The sequence below is a fragment of the Mus caroli genome, chromosome 13, assembly GCF_900094665.2.
Source record: "Mus caroli chromosome 13, CAROLI_EIJ_v1.1, whole genome shotgun sequence".
Taxonomy (NCBI): domain Eukaryota; kingdom Metazoa; phylum Chordata; class Mammalia; order Rodentia; family Muridae; genus Mus; species Mus caroli.
Genome location: NC_034582.1, coordinates 86043736 through 86067760, shown reverse-complemented (window position 1 = coordinate 86067760; position 24025 = coordinate 86043736). Strand labels below are relative to the sequence as shown.

General features: G+C 42.1%; 1 protein-coding gene and 1 pseudogene across 3 annotated transcripts in view; one reads left to right on the top strand and one right to left on the bottom strand.

Moving 5' to 3' along the window:
* Msh3 (mutS homolog 3) overlaps window positions 1-24025 on the top strand; it is a 154932-nt gene that overhangs the window by 43710 nt on the left and 87197 nt on the right. For all 3 annotated transcript variants that reach the window (XR_003834662.1, XM_021180634.2, XM_021180633.2), the window contains exons 9-12: window positions 2757-2869; window positions 5943-6057; window positions 15021-15105; window positions 16260-16369. Coding sequence is in view for 2 of the 3 variants with exons in the window: in XM_021180634.2 (XP_021036293.1) it covers window positions 2757-2869; window positions 5943-6057; window positions 15021-15105; window positions 16260-16369 (423 nt within the window). In the remaining variant the exon portion in view is untranslated. The remainder of the gene's footprint in view (window positions 1-2756; window positions 2870-5942; window positions 6058-15020; window positions 15106-16259; window positions 16370-24025) is intronic.
* Window positions 9109-9582, bottom strand: LOC110308222 (annotated as a pseudogene).

Here is a 24025-nt window from a genome sequence, read left to right as displayed (position 1 = left end):
TTAGGTTATAAACTAGACTAAGAACCTGAGTGATGCCTGCTGTGCGTCCACATGAGAGAGTTTATCTTTGTGGTTATGTTTGTGAGTAGCAGTAAGTTTAAGTGAGCTGTCTCTTTCTCAGCCATGAGCTTTCTGTCTAGGACTTACCTCATCTGCTCAGCACAGAGTACCGAGCCTCAGGCTGCTGTTTAATTGGCCTTCACAGTGGGACTCTTAAGCCGGACCTTACACTTTTCTTATTCACAAGAAATGTCATTAAAGGTAGAAAAAGTAGGAGTTTCCTTTAGCTTGGTGCAGGGAACCGTATCAAGAATTTCCTTAAGCTTTAGGTAGGGACCAAAAAGGGCCTACATAGAGAGCAAAGGGGAAGCTGGGAGACTTTCTAGTTCATCATGATGCAGGTGTGCAGAGTGTGGCTTTATAAGTACCTCTGTAGTCTTAGATCACCTGATTCCTATACCAGGCAGGCGCTGGAATAGCTGACAATATCCCTCCCTGCTGCCTAGTGCCTCTTATGTCAGCCATCTGACTTTTAAGTGTCTAAATTGGTGGATCTAACTTAGTGCACATGAGAATTTCTGACGCTGGGCTTTACACCATCTGTCTATACTGGGAATGAGCAGAGCCAAAGGAATGTAGAACCTCCCTGGATTATCATAGCATGTTAGTGCTGAATATGGAAGATGTAAATAGAAAGGACTCTCTCTTAAACAGTGAACATTCCTGATAAGGTAACATTTCTTTCTAAATCAGTTATTACATAGCTAGTCAAAATCTCAGTAAAGTTTTTTGTGAAACTGGGTAAGGTGAATTGGAAACTTGTAAGGATCATCAGAGAATAGACAAGCTTTGGAAGAGCAAGTTACGGTCTCTTGGCTACCCAGACAGTGCAGCACAGAAACAGAGACCCTGCAGTGTGAGATACAGAGGAACAGAAACATCAGTGCAGTGAGTTGATTTTTTTTCATATTTATTTTTTCCTTTTTATTTAACCTCTCATATATTACATCTTGACTTCAGTTTTCCTCCCTCTTCTCCTCTCCTCCGCCAGCCTCTCTCCTCCCCCTCTTTCCTCTCTCCCCCTCCACCTCTCCTTAGAAAAGAGCAGGTCTGGGGGGCTGGGATTGAAACAGGGTCACACCTAGAGGGATATGAAGTAAGTAGTGAAGGAGTGTCATGAATTGGTAGGTCAAGATGCAGTGCTCTATGATCATATCTGATTGAAAATAGTTATATGGAGAGTCAAATCATGTTTCTCACCCATGCCATCTACAAAAATAAGTTCAAGAAAATTATATTTGAAAAACAAGTATCAATTTTAGTAGAATACATAAGATTTAGTGGACTACTTAGATGGATTTACGAGTAAGTAAAGTATGCCTTCATAAATCTTAAAAGTATAACATTGTGCCCCAAACAAACTGCAGACTTAGCAAGGCAGTACTCAGGAAGTTAGAAGCACGGGCCAAGCCGGGCAGTGGTGGCGCATGCCTTTAATCCTAGCACTTGGGAGGCAGAGGCAGGTGGATCTCTGAGTTCGAGGCCAGCCTCCTCTACAGAGTGAGTTCCAGGACAGCCAGAGCTACACAGAGAAACCCTGTCTCAAAAAACAAAAACAAAAACAAAAACAAAAAAAAAAAAAGGAGCACGGGCCGAGGGCACAACTCCTGTTCATGGACTCATGCAGTATTCCATGCTGCAGAGCCTAAGAGCACACTGAGTCCATGATTGTGTTTGCATCCTAAGGTGCTAGGTAAATGTGACTGGGGTGACAACTGTGTCTGATATTTTACTACTTTGAAATAAAAGTGTTTGAACATAGTATGTAATGAACTATTGATGCTGAGTGCATTTCAAGCCATGGGGAAAAGGTTGAATAAACCAGCACTTACAGACTATGACACATCTTCCACTCTTCAAAAGAACGAGTTATAGACAAGGCATTTACATAGCAGAGATTTTAAAGAAATACTATGTAGCGAAACAAATTGGGATATAGTGTCATCTCATCAGCTTAGAATACAGTGAAGAATAGATTATGTGATGTGTGGTATGTGTTTGTGTCTGATCAGATAAACAGTAAAGACTGGAGGGGTCTGTCTGGGCTGTGAGCATGTGAGCAGCCATCCAGTGATGGGAGAAAAACAGAAGAAGAGGAGGGGGAGTCAGGGAAAATGGGAACTGTACTGTCCAGCACAGATGATGGGATTTTGTTTATTTGTAAAAACTTTTATTTGTATTTTAAAGGGTTACATAATTACTTTGTTTAAGAGCAAGAACTGACCTGAGGGGAATCGATGGTATACCCGACTGGTAGCTCGGACAAAACTGGACTTTGTAAAAAGTCAGCAAGGCAGAGCTGCCTCCCTCCTCAAAGAACGAACTCTTCAGTGTTTTGTTTGCTATAATTTCTAAACAACTCATGTGGTCACATTAAAATGCTTTAAATATTTTCTCTGATAAACTTTATACTCCAGTTGCTTCCAGTTTCAAAGGGTTCTTTTTGATATTCAATATGAAGTTGTCATAATGTGTTAGGTGCTGTAAAATGGCAGTGGCTAAAAGTAACAGTTTGAGCTACCTGATGAGATGAGACCTTTCCTGAGCGATTGGACTCTTCCTTTCTCTGTTTTCAACATGTGCTGAAGACAGTAAGAAATGAGTTTGCCTTTTGTTGTTATTCAAGACTGACACCTTAATATACGTAATTCAAGATAATGGGGAATCTCTTCAAATTTCAATTTTTCTCTTTTCAGTGTGCGGGATGACAGAATTCGAGTAGAAAGGATGAATAATGCTTACTTTGAATACAGCCATGCTTTCCAGACAGTTACGGAGTTTTATGCTAGAGACATAGTTGACAGCCAGGGTAAGTATTTTATTCATGTTACCCTTATGCCTTCAATTGCACTGATACCAGATGTGGATAAAGACACGAGTGTGGCTCTCAGTTTACTGACAAGTAGAAAGCAAGTAGAAATCCGTGGGAGCGTCCGAGGGCACAACTCCTGTTCATGGACTCATGTGGAATACCATAGGAACTGGGCCTGCTTGGCACATGTCTGTTCACCCAGTGCTCAGAAGGCTGAACCAGGGGGATTTCTAATGTTAGCCTAGCTGGATTTAGTGGGCAAAACCCTGTCTCAACAGAAGAGAACAAACCACAGAGCCACAAGAGGAGAACACCAGCAGCATGAGAATACCACTGTACAGCCTCCTCCCTCTGACTGTTCTCTCTCCTGCTGTAAAGCCTCCTCCATCTGTCTGTTCTGTCTCCTGCTGTAAAGCCTCCTCCTCCCTCTGACTGTTCTGTCTCCTGCTGTAAAGCCTCCTCCTCCCTCTGACTGTTCTATCTCCTGGTGTAAAACCTCCTCCTCTCTCTGACTGTTCTGTCTTCTGCTGTAAAGCCTCCTCCTACCTCTGTCTGTTCTGTCTCCTGATGTAAAGCCTCTTCCTCCCTCTGACTGTTCTGTCTCCTGATGCAAAGCCTCCTCCCTCTGACTGCTCAGTCTCCTGCTGTAAAGCCTCCTCCTCCCTCTGACTGTTCTATCGACTGCTGGCTAGACAAATGCTTTTCAGTGAAGGTGCAAGTGACAACCCCTTCATGTTCAACTTTAAAGACTGCTCATGTCATTACTTAATAGACTGTTTGATAGACTCTGACGGGGTCTATCATTTTAGAAGGCTGGTTGCCTGAATTATAATGCAAGCACATTAGTGAGTAGATTCAATATGTGTGGTAGACATTACTTGTTTAAAAATTCACATTGGCTGTCACATAGTAGGGTATGAAGTGTGTGCACTTTTGTTCCTGCCAGTGCACTAGGTTCTGTCAGCATTAGTTGCAGTGTTGGCAAGGTGGAAAGGCACTTCCTGTCCTGTCAGGACAAACTTAGCCTCTCTGTGCCACACGCTGTAGAGCACTTACTATCAGCCCTATCCCTGTCTCCTGTTCAAGCCTTACTGTCATTTCTATCGCCTCTTAATCCCATTTAGTGAATGTCAGAGACTGTATCCTGCATCTGAAAGCAGCATGGCCTAGCATCAAGACTGCACCTTCAGCTCAGTTAAACACATCCTAAGACATCACAATTATTTCTGGGCCACAAATTAACTGAAAGGTTGTGGGATTGAAAGTGGCCTGCCTACTGAGCATGCGTCCTCAGTGTGAGCCGTGCTCACAGCAGCCTTTAGGGAAGTCCAAGGCATCAGTGGGGCTTAAGTTTTCTTTCCCCAGGTGACAGAGTCTTATCTGTGGGTGTGAGTTGCCCTGGTTTAGGGGTTTCAGGCTCTTGAGGAATCTTTCCATGCAGTCTCTGAAGGACCTTGGCAGAGTGTAAGAGTCAGGACCCTCAGGAAAGGTCAGCGCTCTGGGTCTGAGTATGTTTCTTTCTAAGCCAAGTGTAACTCACTGACTTCAAAGAATTCTTACTGATGATGGTGCTGCCTCCACTTTTACAGTTTCCAGGGAAACAGAACTATGAGGTAAAAATGAATTCTCCGTTGGAGGGGCTGTTCTCCAGTTCTTATAACCTTGGTCAGTGGCTCTCAACCTTCCTAATACCAGGGCCCTTTAATACAGTTCCTCGTGAAATGGTGACCCCAACCATATAATTGTATTCATTGGTGCTTTATAACTGTAATTTTGCTGTTGTTATGAATTGTAATATGAATATCTGTGTTTTCTGATGGTCTTAGGCAATACCTGAAAGGGTTGTTAAACCTCTAAGGTATAGAGACCCACAGGCTGAGAACTGTTGCCCTAGGTTTCTGAACCCTTTTCGCTAAGTGATGAAGCATTACTGGTAGACAGAGGGCATTTTGTGATCCTTTTTAACGTCTGTAAAAAAATGTCAAACAACACAGTTGTGTATAAAGAAAAATGAAGACGTTTCTGCCCGTGTCACATGGCTATCAAGGGGTGATCATTGACAGTTTGGCATCATCCGTAAGGATTGTCTTAGGAGTGAACATGTCTGTGTCTGTGTGGCATTCACAGTTAGTGTGTTAGTGTGACAAACACTAAGCAGAGAGTAAGGCAGAGAAGAGGGTTGAACTCCTAATAGGCGAGCAGCAGAAGCCATGCTGAGCGTGTGACAGAGCTATGCGCATGTGACAGAGCTGTGCACAGAAAAGGAGTTGAGAGCAGTGGTGTTCTCCACAGAGCACAGTGAGTGGAAGCTTACAGGGCACAGTAATGCCTTAGGTAAGGGTAGCAGGAGTCTGCACAGGGTACCTGAGGAAGAACACGAGGGACGAACTTATCAATAGAAGAGATGGAAGATCACTCCTGTGGATAATTTGTCTAATAATCTCATGTCCACATTGAATTCTTCGGTTGCATTAAGAATACCTGATAGCGTGCAGGATAGAGCAGGTGACTGGATGGAAAGCCATTGTAATATTTTCATGAGCAGGGATGAGGGTGACCACATACTGCTCTGTCAAGCCAGGAGCAATGTGCTGTGCACAGCCTTCATGTTAGTTGACATTCTTTCAAAATGAAGTTTCTTTATCTTGATTTACTGAAATGTATTTCATCTTTGTCCTGTGGATGTTTATTTAGGTTGATTATAATTTTTTTTACTATTGTAAATGTTTGTCAATTCACCTTACATACACATCTTTGATATATAGTTTAAAGTATTTATAGTGAAAGTATTTAAAATTTTTCTGATTTGAAAAAATATGTTACTTTTCAAAAATGATTTGGTCTAGTAAAAAAATGATGCATGCACATGAAAAGGAGAAAAGACAAGAAATGTCTTTTTTTCCATGCAGTAAGTTTTTTGTAATTACAGTTTGGTTCTCAAATGCAAGCTTGGTATACATGATAGAAATGATTATTTTTGTAGATGAATTTTACTTAAATATATATATATATATATATTTTTTTTTTTTTTAAACAGTAATACAATTGAGGATCTGTATTCTGTTTTTAGGCTCTCAGAGTCTCTCTGGTGTCATTAACTTGGAGAAGCCTGTGATCTGCGCCTTGGCTGCCATAATAAGGTACCTCAAGGAATTTAACCTGGAAAAGATGCTGTCCAAACCCGAGTAAGTAATATCACAAAAGATCTGAAAGAAGAAACTTCAAAGCCCACCCTAGTGACATACTTCCTCCAACAAGGCCACACCCTCTAAATCTCAAACAGTTCTACTTCCTGAGACTAAGTATTCAAATGTCTGAGCCTTTGGGTCCGTTTTCATTCACCCCACCACAGTAGGGATGATGTATACTCAGAGGCTTATCACTAACGGTACAAGGATGAACTGTTGCTAGAATAATAAACATAACTATTAACTAAACTACCAAATGTGTTTGTTGTAGAGAAATGATACATCATTCTACTGCTGATATCAGTGCTGGGCAGGCATGTCAGCCCACCTGTTGGCAAGTGAGACCAGCCATAGCAGAGAGCTCTGGGTTTGACTGAGAGACTCAGCCTCAAAGGATAAGGTGGAAGAGGGACCTAGGAAGATTCCTGATATCAACCTTGGGTCTCCACACACATGTGGTCATTCAACTGCATGCCCACATGGGCCCACATACATGTAAATATGTCACACACTTACAGAGCACACATGCATGCTCATGAAAAGGAGAAAAGACAAAAAAAATTAAAAAGCTGCAAGTTTTCTTATTCTTGGTTTCTGTGATTTCACAGACCACAAAGTTGGTGATAATTTCAAACCTAATGATTGACATTATAGGAAAATGCATTCTTGATAACCAAGGTGCAAACAAAGGCAGTGGGCAATTCTCTTGCCTTTCTGATGCCCCCTTCATCAGCTTGTTGGTGGCTCTGTCAGGAGTCATCCTGGTACAGATCCTGCATGAGCAAGCCCCGCCCATCCTGCAGAGGCACTGAGCAGGTAGGAAAAATGCTGTTATCTGAGGTCTGTGTTATTCAAGGGTATGAGGAGAGTGAAAGAAAAGCAGGTTCCTTAGGAATCTTGTATTTTAGTGTGTGTTTTAATAAAATAGGCCATCAGTTCTCTGGAAACAGTTTAGTCTGATTTAAGGCACTTAAATACCCACCAACAGTTAAGTATTGTGTTACATTTATAGGATAATGTATAACCATGAAAATGGCCTGCGTGGTCAATATTAAAATCTTCATTGACAATGTATCAAGCCAAAGATCAGGCTGGGCAAAGGAACTACAGGTTTTTATATAAATTTAAAAACTTGTAGAACAGACTAGAGCAGGACAGAACATATTTGGGGACAGTAGTGAGAAATGCACAGGAATGATGAACAGTTTCAGAACAGTTTCAGTCCTGCCCCTTGTGGACAAGGAAGGAAAACACGGCATGGCTGAGAAAGTAGTATAGTGGGATTGTAGTTGGTATAGTTTTAAATCGGTGTATTAGATTATTCTATACACACGCAGTAGTGACTTCATTGTGCCTAGCATTCCTGAAAGAACAGTTCACAGCAAGAAAGATTACCTCGGCTCACAGTTGTAGAGTTGTCAGTCTGTCATGGTGGGGAGGGTGTGGTGGAGCAGTTCATGTCATGGCACTGGGAGGCACAGGAGGGGTGGAGAAGGAGTGAGTGATGTAAGACTTCTGGCAGCCCACCTTCTCCCTGTACACCTCATGTATCCCATTGTGAATACAGGCAGGGATTACCACATCCAGGTCACTAGGCCAGAGCTTGCCATAGTTAGTCTTTGGAAGTACCATTGCAGATCCCCATACGTGCCTAAGTACTTCTCAGTCCAGTCAGGTTGACAATTAAGATTAACCATTACATGTTTTAATGTGGCTGAGAGGTTTTATTTTTAAAAAGCTTTGTAGCATAGGATCTATCTCATTGGGTTCTACTTTAAGGTCCAAAGACAGGCTTATTGAAAAAGATTCATAGTTTGGCATAGATGGTGGTGCATGTCTTTCATCCCAGCACTTGGGAGGCAGAGGCAGGTAGATGTCTGAGTTCCAGGATAGCCAGAGCTATATAGAGAAACCTGTTTGTTTGTTTGTTTGTTTTTTTTTTAAAGAAAGAAAGAAAAAAAGAAAAAGAAAGGAAAGAAAGAGCGAAATCTGCTTGTGTGGCTGATGCTTGAATCAGTGATGGGGTGCCTACCATCTGACTCTTGCACAGCAGGGAGCCTGGGAATGAGGCAGACAAAAGTTTTAAAGCAGTCTATGCTGTGTTTAGGAGTAGATGAAGGTCATGCCCTCTCCTTTAGTTAAAAATAAGAACAGCTCCAGGTTATAAAACACTAGCATTGTTTGCGTGTTAATCTTTGAAAAGCTTCATTTTGAGTTCTGTAAGGGTGAATCTTTTTTTTTTTTTCCGAAGCCTAACTGTCACCAGCTTTATTACAGATACTTTTTATAAACAATCATGGTATTTCAGGCAAGACATGGGCAGACAATCAACAATATGCAAGAACTTCTAAATTCCCTTCTTGTATAGACTACCAAAATCAGAAAGCCACTATAAAACCCAATGAAGTCTTCATTCAGTGCTTTGAAAAGGGGGAAGTAGCTTAGAGTGAGGGTGGACATCTCACATTAAGGATGTTGTTTTAACAACTTTTCACAAGCCGACCCTGACTTTCAGGCAGAATTCAATCTGAAGATCCACAATCTCTTATAAAAGGAACCAGCGCTCTTCTGAGAACACTGGATGAAGTCACTGCAAAGTCCACATTGCTCAATGGACTGGGAAACCAATTTTGGGGGCCAGGTTCCAACAGGTCTCTGGTTTTTAAGGGAATTAAGTCTATGTTAATAGTACAGGGGGAAGAGGATATAAAAATGAATTTACAGTTTTCCCAGACCACAAGGCATTTTGTGCCTGGGTGGTCACCTAGGTTGAGACCAGGATGTCTCTCCTGGGAGCCAACAGGAGCCTTCCAAAATTACCAGGGAAAGAGGTTTTCTGTCCTCAATCTAGCTTGGGAGAGATTTTGTTACTGACACATGATACTTCCCCCACCCAGTAATGAAGTGTTCTGTGTGCTAACAATATAGCTAAAAAGAAAAAAAGAAGTAAAACGAAATTATGCATTTTTATGAAACTTGATAAAAAATAGTATTTCAAACTGTACAGTCACCAGAGGTACACAGTTATCAAAAATGCACACATGTTACTCACTTGGCATCTCCAGCACCTTCAGCTTTCTGTGCCTGGTCTGTTTTGGTATCTCCATTTTCTGCAGGATTATTCGCATCCTTCCCGGCGTCGGCTTTCCCCTTCCTTCCCTTGGGTACCTTCTCTCCCTTCTTCGCGGGGCCTCTTTAGGTTTGGGCCCTGGCTTTGGAGGAGCAGGTTTAGCAGACAACCTTACAGGTCTCTGTGGCTCGTCCTTCACCTTGGTTTTGTCTCCTTTAGCATCCCCTTCAGCCTTTCTTTTGGGCATGGTGGCGGCAGGGGACATCGGTGCTGGACACGGGTATACAGGGTATACAGCGGCGCTCGGGTTTGGTCTCTGTGTGTGTGGGGGTCTTCCCCGCTGGTTCTTCACACTGCTCCGTGAATCTTTTGATTACACTGAGTACCACTGAGCTTTTGTCTTTGTGTATTTGTGGTGGTAGTGTGACCTTTTCTCTGTGCATACCTGGAGGTCAGGGACCTAGTGTACATCAAATTGTTGCCTTTGCAGTGGTTCCAAAGATTCAAAGACAAAACAAAAGATGCGAAGACCTTCAGAGCGGTGGATCTTCCCTTGTGTAAAGCCCAACAGCATTCTATAGGCAGACAGTAAAGACAGTATTAAAGAGAAGGTGAGACATTGTTTACTTCAAAGAAGACCAAGATTCATACATAAAGATGGTGACCAAACTGGTACTGTCTTGCCTAAATATGAACTGCAAGCGAGGTGTTCCATAGGGAGCATGTGGCTTCCCTCTGAAGGTAATCCTGAAAGTATTAACTCGATATCTTACTTAGGCTTTGGAAGAGGAGAGTTGCCCAAGGAAGAACAGATACTTTCTTGGGCATAAAATCCAGTTACATCACTGAACTTGGAAACTTTCTCTTTATGAGGTATGCTTTCAGAGAAAAATTAAATTGAAATTTGCATTGTTTAGCAAAGGCTTTCATAGACGTTGCTGTGTGTATCATAGAGACCTTGATCTGCATGCACTGAAAAGTCATTATACCCTTTCAACAGTTTTAGATGGTACAGAGAAAATATACTGTATTAGCAATTGTTTATAAGCATAGATGAAATGGGGTTTTATTAAATAATACAAATTTTGAAGTTACAAAATTGTTGTAAGAGTTTCAGTAGCTTTGTTCTGATCAAGACAGCATAGTAGTGAACAGAGTCTATGATACTAGGTAGTAACTACTATAGTTTGGATGCTGAATGTCCCCAAAGGATGTGCTCAGAAGAGGATCCTGGGCTCCTGGCTCAGTCCTGTCTCTGTCATTGCTTCCTGGTCATGCTGTACCATCTGGGTGCAGAGCCGAATGTCATGGACCTTTGTGACTGAGCTGATGTCTCTGAAACTGTGAGCTAATCTCAACCTTTCCCTCTCATAAATGGGTGTTTTCTCACAATAAATGTAAAACTGTCCAATGCAGTTGTGACATTTAAATGAAGTACTAAACTATGCAATTCTGAAGGAATTGGCTTTTTCACTGTTGAAAATGTGTCTGTTTCCTATTTGGTAGCTCTTGTTAAGATTTATTTGCTTAGAATTTCAAGTAGAATAGGTAGACTATAACATAGTCTATAGACTATAGAATAGGTAGACTATAACAGCAAGTAAAGTCTATATTCTGAAAACCGTTGATGAAAGGAATTAAAGAGCACCCAAATAAAGTGGACAGGCATCCCAGGTTCCAGGACTGGGAGGCGGTACCACTGGGATCAGCTCCCTAATGATTTACAAACTCAGTGCAGTGGATGTCAGAGCCCACAGGGATTTCCATAGTGGCTGTAGCAGTCTGCACACCCACCTGCAGTGCAGATGGCATTTCCCCGCCTCCTCGCCAGCACTTGTTGTCATTTGTTTTTGTAATCTTACCCTTCTAATTGGGGCGTGATGAAATCTCAAAGTAGTTTCAGTTTGTATTGCCCTGATCATTAAGCACTTTATCAGTAATCCAGGCTGAGCTGGAATTTGGAGATCCTCCTGCCCCTGCCTCCTGTGTGCTGGGATGAAAGGTATGAGCAGCCACTGAGGGGCTAAAAGGTATTTCTTCTCCCCCCCCCCTTATTTTGAGAACTTTATTTACATATAACACCTACCCTTTTTGGTTGGGTTGTTTGTTTTCTTGATACTTTGTATTGGAGTTCTTGGAACATCCTGTCTATGATGTATAGCTGAGAATGGGTGTCCCACCCCTCGCGTGCCCCCCCCTCCGCCCCCCTGTGCTCTGAGGAGTTCCCCCATGACCCTGGTAGGGGACTCTGGATCTGGGTGTATGCCTTCATTCTTCTCGTTAACAGGTTTATTGGTGGCCTCTAGCGAATGTCTGAGTTAGTTGTCTATGTAATTATGAATCAAGTAGGAGTGAAAGTACAGTGAAACTGAGATGTTATTCTACTGTGCAACATAAAAATCACAAATTATTGCCTGTCCCAAAGTTAGATAACCAATGAATGGATTCACTGTAAAACCCACAGAGATCTTCTGCTCATTCACAAGTCACATGGCAGAGTGTTTTGATTTTCATTTCTAATTTAAAGTAATATTTGAATAGGCTCCCTGCAGCTGTCGACCATTCAGGTCAGATATGCGTCTTCTACTCTAAAGATCAGCCTCCTTTATTGTTCCAGAAAGTAGAGTAATAAAGCCCCTCACACTTCCTCAGCGAGCTCTGCCAAGGTTATTTTCTCCTCTAATAAAACTTGAGAACAACGAACACCCTGTGTATTTTTGTTGCTGAAATATTAATGAAGTCTTTCCCCACATGACTCATACGATTTCTGTCCAGATTCGCTCTGCATGAGCTCTGGCTCCGCATTGCTTAGGAGGTTCATATCAAAGCACACAAACTTTGGCATCTTCATGACTATAAATAATTCATAACTTCTTGAATAGTTTAGACTAGTGATCAAATACTGTATATAGCTGAGTACCCGGGAATGCCAGCAGATAGAGCTTTCTACTAGAAAGGTAGAGAATTCCCCATGGAAACAAGCAGTGGCAAGAAGGAAGTTTGTTTTGTATTTGGAAGGAAGAGTCCAAGTCCCATTGCAAAGTCTTTACCAACCCCCACATTTGGGAAATTCCCAGAGTGCAGTGAGTCCTCGATGCTGCTAAGAATTTATGAGCTTTAGGCGCAGTCTAGTTGAGGATTGCCCACTGGTCCATATCTTATTTCACTCAGTGGAGGTTTCAGCTTGAAGAAACATCTTGACTGCATCCAATTTGAAATTTAGATTTCTTGTTCCATTAGGATATAAAGAAAAACAGTGACAAAAAGCCCATGGCCAAACAAACAAACAAAATTGCGTTTTTACTTAACACATCCAAAGGCTTGGACTCCTGCGACTGAAGGGTACAGGACCTTCTCAGTGAAGGTCTGGGATTGTGAGCTAACACAGCCAATCTGATGGCTCACCTCCTGGTTTCTTTTTTCATGTTGTTGGTATTAAAAGCCTCCAGGAGTTATATGCAGATAGCATCTCAAGATCTCCTTTCTGATTCCATGTTCATGGTAGTGTTTTGGTCCAGACCAAATTCTTCATAGATACTTCTTGGCAGGTAGGCACTCAGAAAGCTCTGTAAGTTTCCAGTCCTTTACTGTTTTTATTTTCTGACAACACTTTACTTAAGTAGTTCCTTTGCATGTCAGATGGCAGAGCAGCATTTCACTGTTAATTAGTGGCAGGCCAGCTGGTGGATCAGAGGCTGCTTCTACACTCTAACCTCAAACGTCATGTCTCTGGGAGTAGAGTTTGGGCTCATGGGGCTATTATACTGTTCTTGTGAGGGTTTAGGTAGCTAAGGAATATTTCTGAATCATGAACACCTTTTCACTCTAGAGAGAGTGAAAATTTCCCCCCAGTACAAAATTATTTCCTGCACTTTGTGTTGAGCGATGCTTCTTTCTTAGCCTTTCTCATGCCAACTATATAATCGTAACCTCAGGTTCCGGTTACCAGGTCTCCCTCATCAGTGTGATGCTACTGACAGGCAAGACTCTCAGGAGGTGATGAGGCCATTTATTGCCTTTGTAAAAGGCTCATGGACCCACTAATGGCACTATCTCTGAGGAACAGGCCCTTGCGGACTCTAGATCTGTTGGATCTTTGATTGTTAGCTTCCAGGCCCCAGAACTGTGAGCAGTAAATTTCTCTCGTTTACAGGTTGCCAAGCCTGACCTGATCTATTCTGTTATAGCACTGCATAAGACTAAAGTAGTAGCTAAGCACATATTTTGGATTTGTGTTTGATTCAGGCATATGTTAACTGGTCACTTCCAGGATGTAACCCGTTCAATCTGTCAGGAACAGGAATCATCAGGCTCCATTTCCAAACAAACAAGTAGCTGCTTAGTTACCAACTCAGAATCCAGGTTGCTAGCCCCGCTGACTTTGATCTTTGACTGTGAATCTGTGTGACCACCTGTTAGCTGTGCAGTCAGACACGACATAATGGACTCTTACTATAAATGAGGCTTTGCACTTCATAACTGTGCTTGGTGCTTCATGACTTAAAGGACCTTCTGACTTAAACGTAAAGCCACGTAAGCCCCTTAGGACGGTGGTGGCCATTCATTAACCATCTGTGGTTTGCTACACACTGTGTGAGAAGGTCACACCTTCATGTGAAAAGATGAGTGTGGTGCTTGAACTCAGAATCCATGCCTTCAAGGAGCTTAGATCCACTAAAGATGGTGCAGTTGCAATCCAGATTACTGTATCTCAAGAAAATTAACAGCTATGAGGAGGACAGAAAGGCTACGCACGTGTGCTGTCAGCCTTTAAGGTTCTCACCCTCTGATTGTTAATTAGTTATCACCTTACGAAAGGCAGAATAAATCTGTTGTTGGCCTTGGTTGGGGGAGTCTTCTAGAAGCAAAGAGGTCCCTTCAAGAGCCCCACTGCCTTGGGTTCTGATTGTACGGTCTCTGTATTTCTGGGTGAGGACTTGTTTCTATAGATGGCTTGGGAAACTGGAGTTTTATATAGATGTCCCCATCTGGAAGAGCTGCTAGGATGTGCTATGAACACAAATACATTCCTTTTGTGTAGTTTAATGACCCCAAGTTACTTTTCTCCCTTTATAGTAAACTATCAGTAGTGGGGCTTGGTGGCATGTGTTTTTAATCACAGTTCTTGGGTGGCAGAGGCACAAGGATTACACATTTTAGTCCAGGTTGAGCTAAATAGTGAGATTGGTACAAAAAACAAAGCAAGCAGGCAGTTCACCAATTCTATCTAATGCTGCTGGCTTAGCTGATAAGGGAAACTAGTAATGCGTTGATTAACACTTCCTTAGAATTGTACATGTATTTTCAAATCAATTATTAAGGATAATTTCAAATTAGTAAATTTTTCTGGGAGTTTCAGGAACACAAGGAGTGTATGAATCCCAACTGTGTTTAAAGAAATCACTTGTTACTTTCTGTTCTATACTCACTAAACCTTGGCCATGTTAATGTATATTGTTAATTATAGAGTAAATTACATCTGTTGCACACGTTGGAATGTTGAGTAAAAGATATTTACATCTTTACCAAGATGAGCTCATGCTAGAAGATATGGGAGGGAGGCCTTAAGTGTGCTGACAGATTTTCGTAGCTCGTTGCACAGTTTTGCTTGAAGATAGCACCGTGTCCTCTGCCAGTGATAAAAATCTGTCTGGTTCTGTTCTTGGAGATGTGAACAAGCTTGGAATGTTGTCCGGCTTCCTTTCCCTTCTGTGTTCTTGCCCTTGGTGTCACAGGCAGCAGATGACTGTATCCTGCCACCGTTCCTGGTTCCAGCTAATTTCCTGTCAAAATCCTAATTTCTGTCATAGTACTATTGGATTGTTTCTCGGCTCTAATTTTTTAAAATAGATGTGCTCACCTGCGTGTTTATTGAATTTCACCTTTTCAGGAGTTTTAAACAGCTGTCAAGTGGAATGGAATTCATGAGAATTAATGGGACAACGCTAAGAAATCTGGAGATCCTACAGAATCAGGTCAGGCTGAGACAAGGGCTAGCTGATACAAATGATGTGCAGTAAGCAAATAAAAGGGAGCTGGAGTGAGGCAGCAGGCTGCCCTCAGGTGTACTGCCCGTCTGTCACCATGTGACACTGATGACTGTGGCACTACTCGGGGTGGACGGACTATAGAGCTACTGGCTTGTTTGCTTGTTTGCTTAGATGTTTGGTTGGTTTTGATTGTTTGAGACAAGAATTCTCTGTGTAACCCTGGTAGTCCTGGAACTTTCTCTGTAGACCTGGCCGTGAGTAAAGAGAGATCCACTTGCCTCTGTCTCCCGAGTGCTGGGATTAAAGGCCTGTACCACCACCGCCTGGCAGCTTTTTTAAAAAAAAACAAAAACCTAAAGGACGTAGCATGCTGTTGTTTCCATATCATATATTTCTTAGAACTTGTGCTCTTTCAAACCTAATGAGAAGTGATTGTCTTCATCTGGTTGGTAAGTGTCTTTCCTACACTGTTCCTGTTCCAACTCAGGCAGGCCGACTAGGGTCAGTTCTCAAATCCAGTTCCTAGGGCAAAAGTCACCTATGATTAAGCTGTGTGCCAACGCCCCTTCCAAATCAGGGTGTGAGCTCTGAGAGAGAGAGAGAAGCTGAGAGCTAATGTCCTCTGCTTACCTTGAAGGTTACCAGGGGCCTTTCTTTAAACAGGGGCTTCAGGATAGTTTATTCACAGTTAACCAAAACTATGAAGTCTTTTTTTGTATACATTGAATATTTTGATATTTTATCTTGTGTGCATGGGTATATATTTTCTTTTTCCCAGGGTAGATGAGCAGCTCTTAGGAGAAACTTTGGGCATGTGTATTGTTTAAATGAGGCGTGAGATGGAGTTCAGTGGTGGAACAGCTGCCTGGCAGAAAGCCTGCAGCTCATCACTACACTGGAAAAAGTTAGGAGAGGTGGACGAAGTAGAACACCTAAACAGCAGCAGATGCAGTACTGCCCTGCACTGTACTATAGAATCGTCTCAGTGATACCTAAACAGCAACAGATGCAGTACTGCCCTGCACTGTACTATAGAATTGTTTCAGTGATACCTAAACAGCAGCAGAGATGCAGTACTGCCCTGCACTGTACTATAGAATCGTTTCAGTGATAAAACTTGTTATCTAATTTTTTTTCAGACTGATATGAAGACCAAAGGAAGTTTGCTTTGGGTTTTAGACCACACTAAAACTTCATTTGGGAGAAGGAAGTTAAAGAATTGGGTTACCCAGCCACTGCTTAAATTAAGGTAAAAGGAATTCTTTGTGTGTATGTGTTTAAACTGGGGGATATAAAGTTGTAAAATTAAAAGTATATTTGCTTCTTTAAAACTAATGTTGCCATGGCTAATTAGATCACAGTCTTCAGTTGGAACAATTGAAGCTGTCTACTAGCTACAGCACCAACCCCATCCCCCACACCAGTCAGGATCAAAACTTGATGGGAGTCTGTGGGCATTGTTGGGGTCATAGTGCTCAGTGGGCTCCCTTCAGTTTTTGAGATGGGATTTATGTTTACTGATATTGTCACATTGTTTCCTATAAAAGGTTTCCCTTGTAGCTTTATCAGGTCTGCTGAGTTTAAGCAAGAAGACTGTTGTTCAGTGTGGTTCTCTAGCTTCTTATAGATGGAACATGTTGGAAGGCATGGGTTCCAGTGCTTTTTGAAAGTCAAATAATTTATATCGCATTCCCTTTTAAGACTCCATCTTTGGATTGTTCTACTTGATGATTTGGCCACTTGCCTCGGTACTGCCAAAAAGCTCGTTCAAGATTTAGTAGCAGACTGTGTGTTAAAACATTAACAAGAGCTAGAAAGATTAAAGCATTAAACAAGGGCTCAGAGGTCGAAAGTACTCCTTGCTCTTGTAGAGGACACAAGTTCAATTCCCAGCATCCCAGATGGTGGCTTACAACCACTCAGAACTTCTTCTGGTCCCCATGTGTACCAGGCTTGCAGTCATGTATGCAGGGATATATACATACATTCAGGTTAAATACCCATATACAGAAAATAAATCTAAAAGATTGAAAAATGGCATAAGTTAATGAGTATTCCCTTTGTGAGTGCCCCCCTCTGCTTGTACTTCAAATTTTGAAATGCCCCAGGGTTCTCTTCTCAGACTCATGAACTTATTTGTGGTCATGGCTTCTCCTGTAACCCGTAGGCTGGTGACATACCAGACCTATATAAAACAAATTAGAGATGAAAAATTTCTCCAATGAAATAGTTTTTTGTTTTTGTTTTTTTTTTTAAATTGTTGGGGTTGGTCAAACCCAGGGACTTGTGAAATGTTAGGTAATTTCTGAACTTCTCTTCCACTGAGCCATACCCTTATTCCTGAAACAGTTTCTATTATGTTTCAATAAAATCAGAAGTTTTGGCCTTTCATGGCTGTTTCATCTGCCTGCTCTTATCTATTCCTCATCATGTGTCTGCCTGTAGTGCTTGGATGTGGAGAAGCTGTTCCCCATCTTGTGATCTTGGTACTTGGTGATTTGTTTAGCTGGAATGTTCTTCCTTTTTCCTTCAATTTCTTTTTTTCTTTTTTTTTTTGGTTTTTTGAGACAGGGTTTCTCTGTATAGCTCTGGCTGTCCTGGAACTCACTTTGTAGACCAGGCTGGCCTCAAACTCAGAAATCTGCCTGCCTCTGCCTCCCGAGTGCTGGGATTAAAGGCGTGTGCCACCACCCGGCTCCTTCAATTTCTACAAAGTTAACTGACTATACTTTAGGTCTCAGCTTAAAACGTTACAGTTTTAGCAAGGTTTTTCTCATTCAAATAGATAGTATATTGCATAATATGTATTAATATATAATATAAATGGTATTCCTTTTCTTAGCTTTTGATAGCATGTAGAATCATGTCTGTTTTATGACTAGATGATTCCACTTAAAAATTTTAGGATACAGAGTAAGATGTGAAAGCCGGGCGTGGTGGCGCAAGCCTTTAATCCCAGCACTTGGGAGGCAGAGGAGAGGCAGAGGAGAGGCAGAGGCAGAGGAGAGGCAGAGAGGCAGAGGCAGAGGCAGGTGGATTTCTGAGTAAGAGGCCAGCCTGGTCTACAAAGTGAGTTCCAGGACAGCCAGGGCTACACAGAGAAACCCTGTCTCAAAAACAACAACAACAACAACATCAACAACAACAACACAACAACAACAACAACAACAAAAAGCTCAGCGGAGTAAGATGTGAAAGTCAAGCCCTGCCCTGCAAGGAGACCTTGCCTTTCTAGGAAAATGGATTTTATAGAAACCTTGGGAAAGGCAGCTTTCCTTTAAATTGTTCTTGGCTTTAGCTTTACAAAATTTGCCCAAAGAAACTGTTTTCCCTTTTATTAGAATATGTGTTTAGCCAAGAATGAAAATATTGTCCTTAACTCAGTGTGGCAGCATTTTGCATTCTTGTCAAATCTCTGTTGACATCATGGGAGAAGTTCCAACTCTCAGAACTATGCAAAAAGTCAGGCTGGTCAAATAGAGCTCTGTGTGCTCTAAACAGCGTGTGAAAGCTCTTACTCCTCGGCCTCTCAGTACAGGCGGGTTCTTTCTTTTTCAGCAATATTTGGGACCTATTGAAGTTAAGCTTATAGGACCTGAACTCCACAGCTGGAGGTGTTTTAGGATTTTATTGTGTTGAAGAAACACCATGACTATGACAACTCTTATAATGGAAAATATTTACAAGGGGCTGGCTTACAGTTTCAGAGGTTTAGTCCATTATTGTCATGGCAGGAAACATGATGGCAGACATGGTGCTGGAGAAGGAGCTAAGAGGTCTACATCTTGATCCATAGGCAGCAGAACTGAAAGTAACACACTGGCCAGACTTGAGATTCTGAGACGTCAAAGCTCAGTCCCAGAGTGCCACACCTCTTCAACAAGGCCACACCTTCTCCAGCAAGGCCATGCCTCCTAATAGTGCCAAGCATTCAAACACACCAGTCTGTGGGGACCTTTCCTATTCCAACTGCCACAGGTGGTATGGATGGTCTGTAAGTTTGATTGGGCTTCTCTGACACAGTACCATGGACTTGATGGTTTTAACCATGATGATGATGAAGGTTTCAGTACGGTGAGCTGATTCTCTGAGGTCTATGCTTCTTTCCTAGCTTCTGGTAGTTTGCTGGCACCTTTTGCTTCTCTTGGCTTCTGGCTGCATTTCCTAGATCACTGCCTTCATGGTCTAGTGGTGGTCTGCTGGTGTGCATCTCTTCTCCTGGTATCTTTGTAAAAAGATGGCCTCATCCCAACTATTTACAGTTGCATTAACCCTGTCTGCATGTAAAACTTTGAGAGCTAAAATTTCAAGATCAATCTCTCCCTCCTTCCCTCTCTTTCCTCCCTGTCTCTCTTCCCTCCCTTTTGGAGGGGGCATACAATTCAACCATTAACAAATGGGCTCTACATTTCAAATATTTCCTCCATTTGGCATAAGTAGATTGGAGGTACTCATCATTTAAATATTTTACACACAGATTTAATATCTAAAGTGAGATTTAAGGAACCAAAGAATTTTGTGAATTGAACACATTCTTGTACTTTTATATCTCTAGTGCAGTTCTCTGAAAAATTACCTACTCTTCTTTGAGAAATATCCTTGCCGTAGCAGTTTAGGTGAGATATTTACCAAAATGTTAGGTTGATATTTTAACATGAAAGAGAAACATTTATGTATAATTTTTTAGAGCAAAGGAATATATTTGGCTAGAAACAGAGGTCCGAGTGTAAGATTTCAAAGAAGTGAGGAAGTGGGGTGGACTGAGATGCTGTGGTTCCTACCTTCAGGGAGAGTGCTCTTGGGATGGCTCTTGGAGATTCCCAGAAGGATCAAGAGAAGAGAAAGGAAATGGTGGAGTGGGAAGTCGTCTCTCACTCTGCATAGTTGGTCCAGATTATCTGTTAATTTCCAGCTATCTCCAGAGCAAGTTGATCCTTCTTTTTAATAGATAAAGAAAATGGAGCCTGGCTACTTATCCAAGGCATCTAGCCAAGCATGTAGGTGAATGTTTAAAAGCACAGTTAATGAGACTTAAAGCTGAAGTCCTGATTTCCTTATTTACTTTTGTCATTTTGGATATTTTGTTACCTTGTCTATGACTCATTTCTTCCCCTGTAAAATAAAAATTACAATGATCATATGAAATACTATTTACAATGATCATATGAGATACTATTTACAATGGATTAGTATGCTTCTTAATTTGAATGCCATGGTCAGAAGACAGCTAGCTGTACTGGTTACTGTAGTAAAAAGTCAGAAGCAACTCACTGGTTAGGGAACTAAAAGGAAATTGTCTAGTCATACATTGTTCTAGTACCAGCAGTTAAAAATGGGTGACCTAATCTACATATATCCACATGGAAGAATTGAAAAGAAAATGAAATGGTATCACTTACTTAAGTCTTATAATAGTAATATCTTGTTAGATTCGGAGGCTCAGATAGGACTGTAAAAGTATGAAACATAAACAGAAAGGGTGTTTATTGGCATTAGGGCACTGGTCACTTCCAGGAAAGTAGAAATAGGAATGAGGACATGGGTTACATGGTGTTTCACATGTGCTCCCGTGTCAGTAACAGATGTATTGTGGAACATGTGCTGCATCCTCCCCAGGCATGTGTGTGCTGGCTAGTTTTATGTCAGCTTGACACGAGGCAGAGTTATTTAGGTTGAGGAACTCAATTAAGAAAATAGCCTCACAAGATTGGCCTGTGGACAAGTCTGTGAGGCAGGTGATTCATGTAGGAGAGCCTAGTTCACTGTGAGTGCTGTGTCCCCTAGGGTGATGGTCTTGGGAGCTGTAAAAAAGTAGGCCAAGCAAGCTGGGGAGCAAGCCAGTAAGCAGCACTCTTCCATGGCTTCTACATGAGTTCTTGCCTCTGGTTCCTACTGTAAGAACCTGGTCTGAAGCCCTTCATGAAAGACAAATCCTTCCCAGGTTGCTTTTGGTCACTCTGTTTATCACTGCAGTAGAAACTCTAAGACAGATAGTTAATTGGACTTACAATACCAGGCATGGATCTTATGGACTTGATCCAGTTGACTGAGAGCAGCAGTTGGTTACCTCACAACAGTCATGCCACTATTGCACAGGTAGACACGTATTGTATGGCACTTTGGTTTTGTGGTTCATCGGCTTCACAGCTCGATATGGCAATCCATGCCCTCTATCTACCCTTACCCTCAGCAACTTGCATGGTGCCTTCCAGTACTTGGGATGCTTGCTATCTAACAGGGAGTTAGTTTCCACCTCAGATCCAGCTTCATTTTTCTCTATCTTGTAACCAACATATGCAGTGCCCTCAGCAATAGGTTGTTTTTTTATTTGTTTGTTTGTTTTCTCATTCTGGTCTATAATTAAGAGTACTGAAAAGTGGCCATTTTTTGGGGTGGGGGCTGATCTCCTTCCTCTAACTAGCTCCAATTGAAATACACCACAACTTTAATTTTTAACCCACTGCTTCTAGGAGCACGTTAACTTCCTTTAGTCTGTCTTTTGACTTTTTCTATTTGGATTACAAGATTTTTTTCTTTTTCCTATACTACCTTTTAGTACTCCTTCATTTGGTTTAACCCCTCTTCATGCTCCTCTTGTTTCTGCAGCTCTACAATACTGTGGAAACTTCCCGGCTCTTCAACTTTCTCCATTCTACTTTATTTTAATTTATATTTTCCCATTCTCCCTCTCTTAAAGTGCCACAGTCCCCAGTTTCCTGGTTTCCACAGGTACTCAGTTCTCCACATTAAACAGACAGAGGTAAAGCCAGCATCTGGTGTGAGAAAGCGAGTTGTCTTTGTTCTGAACCTGGGCTGTCTCTTTCAGTACTCCCCTCCTCCTGTTCCCCCCCCCCCCCATTTCATCCTTTTCCCTACACATTTCCTTTTTGGGTAAATCACACTCTTGTGTGCATGAACTGCATTTCCTGTCTGATCACTGCTGCTTGTGTTTCCTTACTGTTGTGAGGAGCAGCAGTGCATATGGCTGTACTGCTCTCTGTGGTATGGTAGACTGTACTACAACTGGGCCATCCATATGGGAGTTTTAGTTCTAATTTTTTAAGAAACCTCTAGATTCATTTCTAAAATGGCTGTACTGGTTTCTACTCCATGCAAGTGGTTTTTGCTCATTTGTGTTCTTTATGAAAGAAAAAATGAAAACTTTCCATGAGTTGTTTTATTTTGCAAAAACAAAACAAAATTACAAAAAATTAAAAAATGGTGCTGCTGCTATGCTTTGCCACCATCAGTAATCAGGTGAAAGCACGATTCACACCCAAGCCCATCTGTGTAGAGGGAACTCTGTCAAATTCCTTGCTTGGACAGATCTAGCAATAGTCGTAAACGGCCCATTTGCAGGCTCTGAGGATGGCCCTCCCACGTGGGATCTGTCTAGGTCATTCTGGATTTTCTCCTTCCTGCATTTTCTTTGTGTAGGGAGATCAGAAGAACCTTACTGAGGAATAGATGATGATCATGTCATTCCTTTCCAGAATGGCAGCAGCAGCAGCACTACCCAGTGAATGCTGCCTGTACAGGTGGGCAGCATTCTCTCTCTGTCTGTCTCTCTGTCTCTCTCTCTCTGTCTCTCTCTCTGTCTCTCTCTCTCTGTCTCTCTCTCTCTCTCTCTCTCTCTCTCTCTCTCTCTCTCTCTCTCTTTCTCTCTCTCTCTTTCTCTCTGTTTTTTCCAGACAGGGTTTCTCTCTGTGTAGCCCTGGCTGGCCTTGAACTCAGAAATCTCCCTGCCTCTGCTCCCAAGTGTTGGGATTAAAGGCATGCACCACCACTGCTCAGCCAAAATGCTCCTTTTTTATTTAATGAGCTATTCAGGGGAAGTCCTGAGAATTTAGGAAGCTCAGTGTCATGTTCTTGTTGTGTACATACATGTTAAGCCATCGTTGATCACTAAAAGTAGTATGTTGGTTATTGAATCCAACTCCTAACAAAAGGACCTCCGAAATTCAGTGGTTCTAACAGTGCAAGTAATGCATTTATATATTCATTACATTAAAAACCCAGGGTCTTTCCATAGTTTAAAAACCAATGTGGTCTTTCTGGTTTAGAGTGAGCTATAAGTGTGATGTCACAGATGTTCTGGAGATGCCGTATGCGTTCCTAGGTCACCCTGGACAGTGCTGGGGGGGGGGGGGCATGTGTGTCCACAGAGCCCTGTCTGCTTGTTTGTAGGGGAGGGAGAGAGATAAGTGTGTCCTGAGTGCCCAGCAGTCCACTGAGACATCCCAGCGATGGCTTCTGCCCCTGCTGCTGCCTCCAACTATCTTATCAATTCAAACGGTAACTTAAATCTTTGGGTGGTCTCATAAATTTTTGCCTCCTGTCACTGCTCCCACTCGCCCAGGTCACATTGCATAACTCCAGCTATTCCTGTGTTCTGTGTCCTAAAGTTGATTTTTTTTTTTTAACCAAAAGATGAAGCAAATGTGACTCTGTATCCTTTATTCCCTGTGACATAGCGAGGGCCTGGGGGTGGACCACAGTACTCTTCACGCTTTCCTTCAATAGAATAGGATGGTTATTTTGCACTTGTACTGCTGTATCAGTGACATGGTATTACTCCTGCTCTCAAGGAATCTACTCCTGCTTGGAGCTGTGCAGTCTACTAGTAAGGAGAGCGACCTGCAGGGAAGGGAGCTTCGGAGTCAATACAACTCCTGTCCTTATACATGGACTCCTTAAGGTACACAAAGAAAGAAGAGTGCTTTTACAGTTCAGGGCGCTTTGTAGAAAATGGTATGAGGCTCTTCCGGTCAGAAAAGCACCGGGGTAGCTAGGGCGTAGGGTCGGCTGACACTCGCCAGCTACCCACAACACCCATCACAGGATCTTAAGACTTCTGGTGAGTGGAACACAGCTTCTGCTCCAATCCAATTGCGCGCGGGACCTG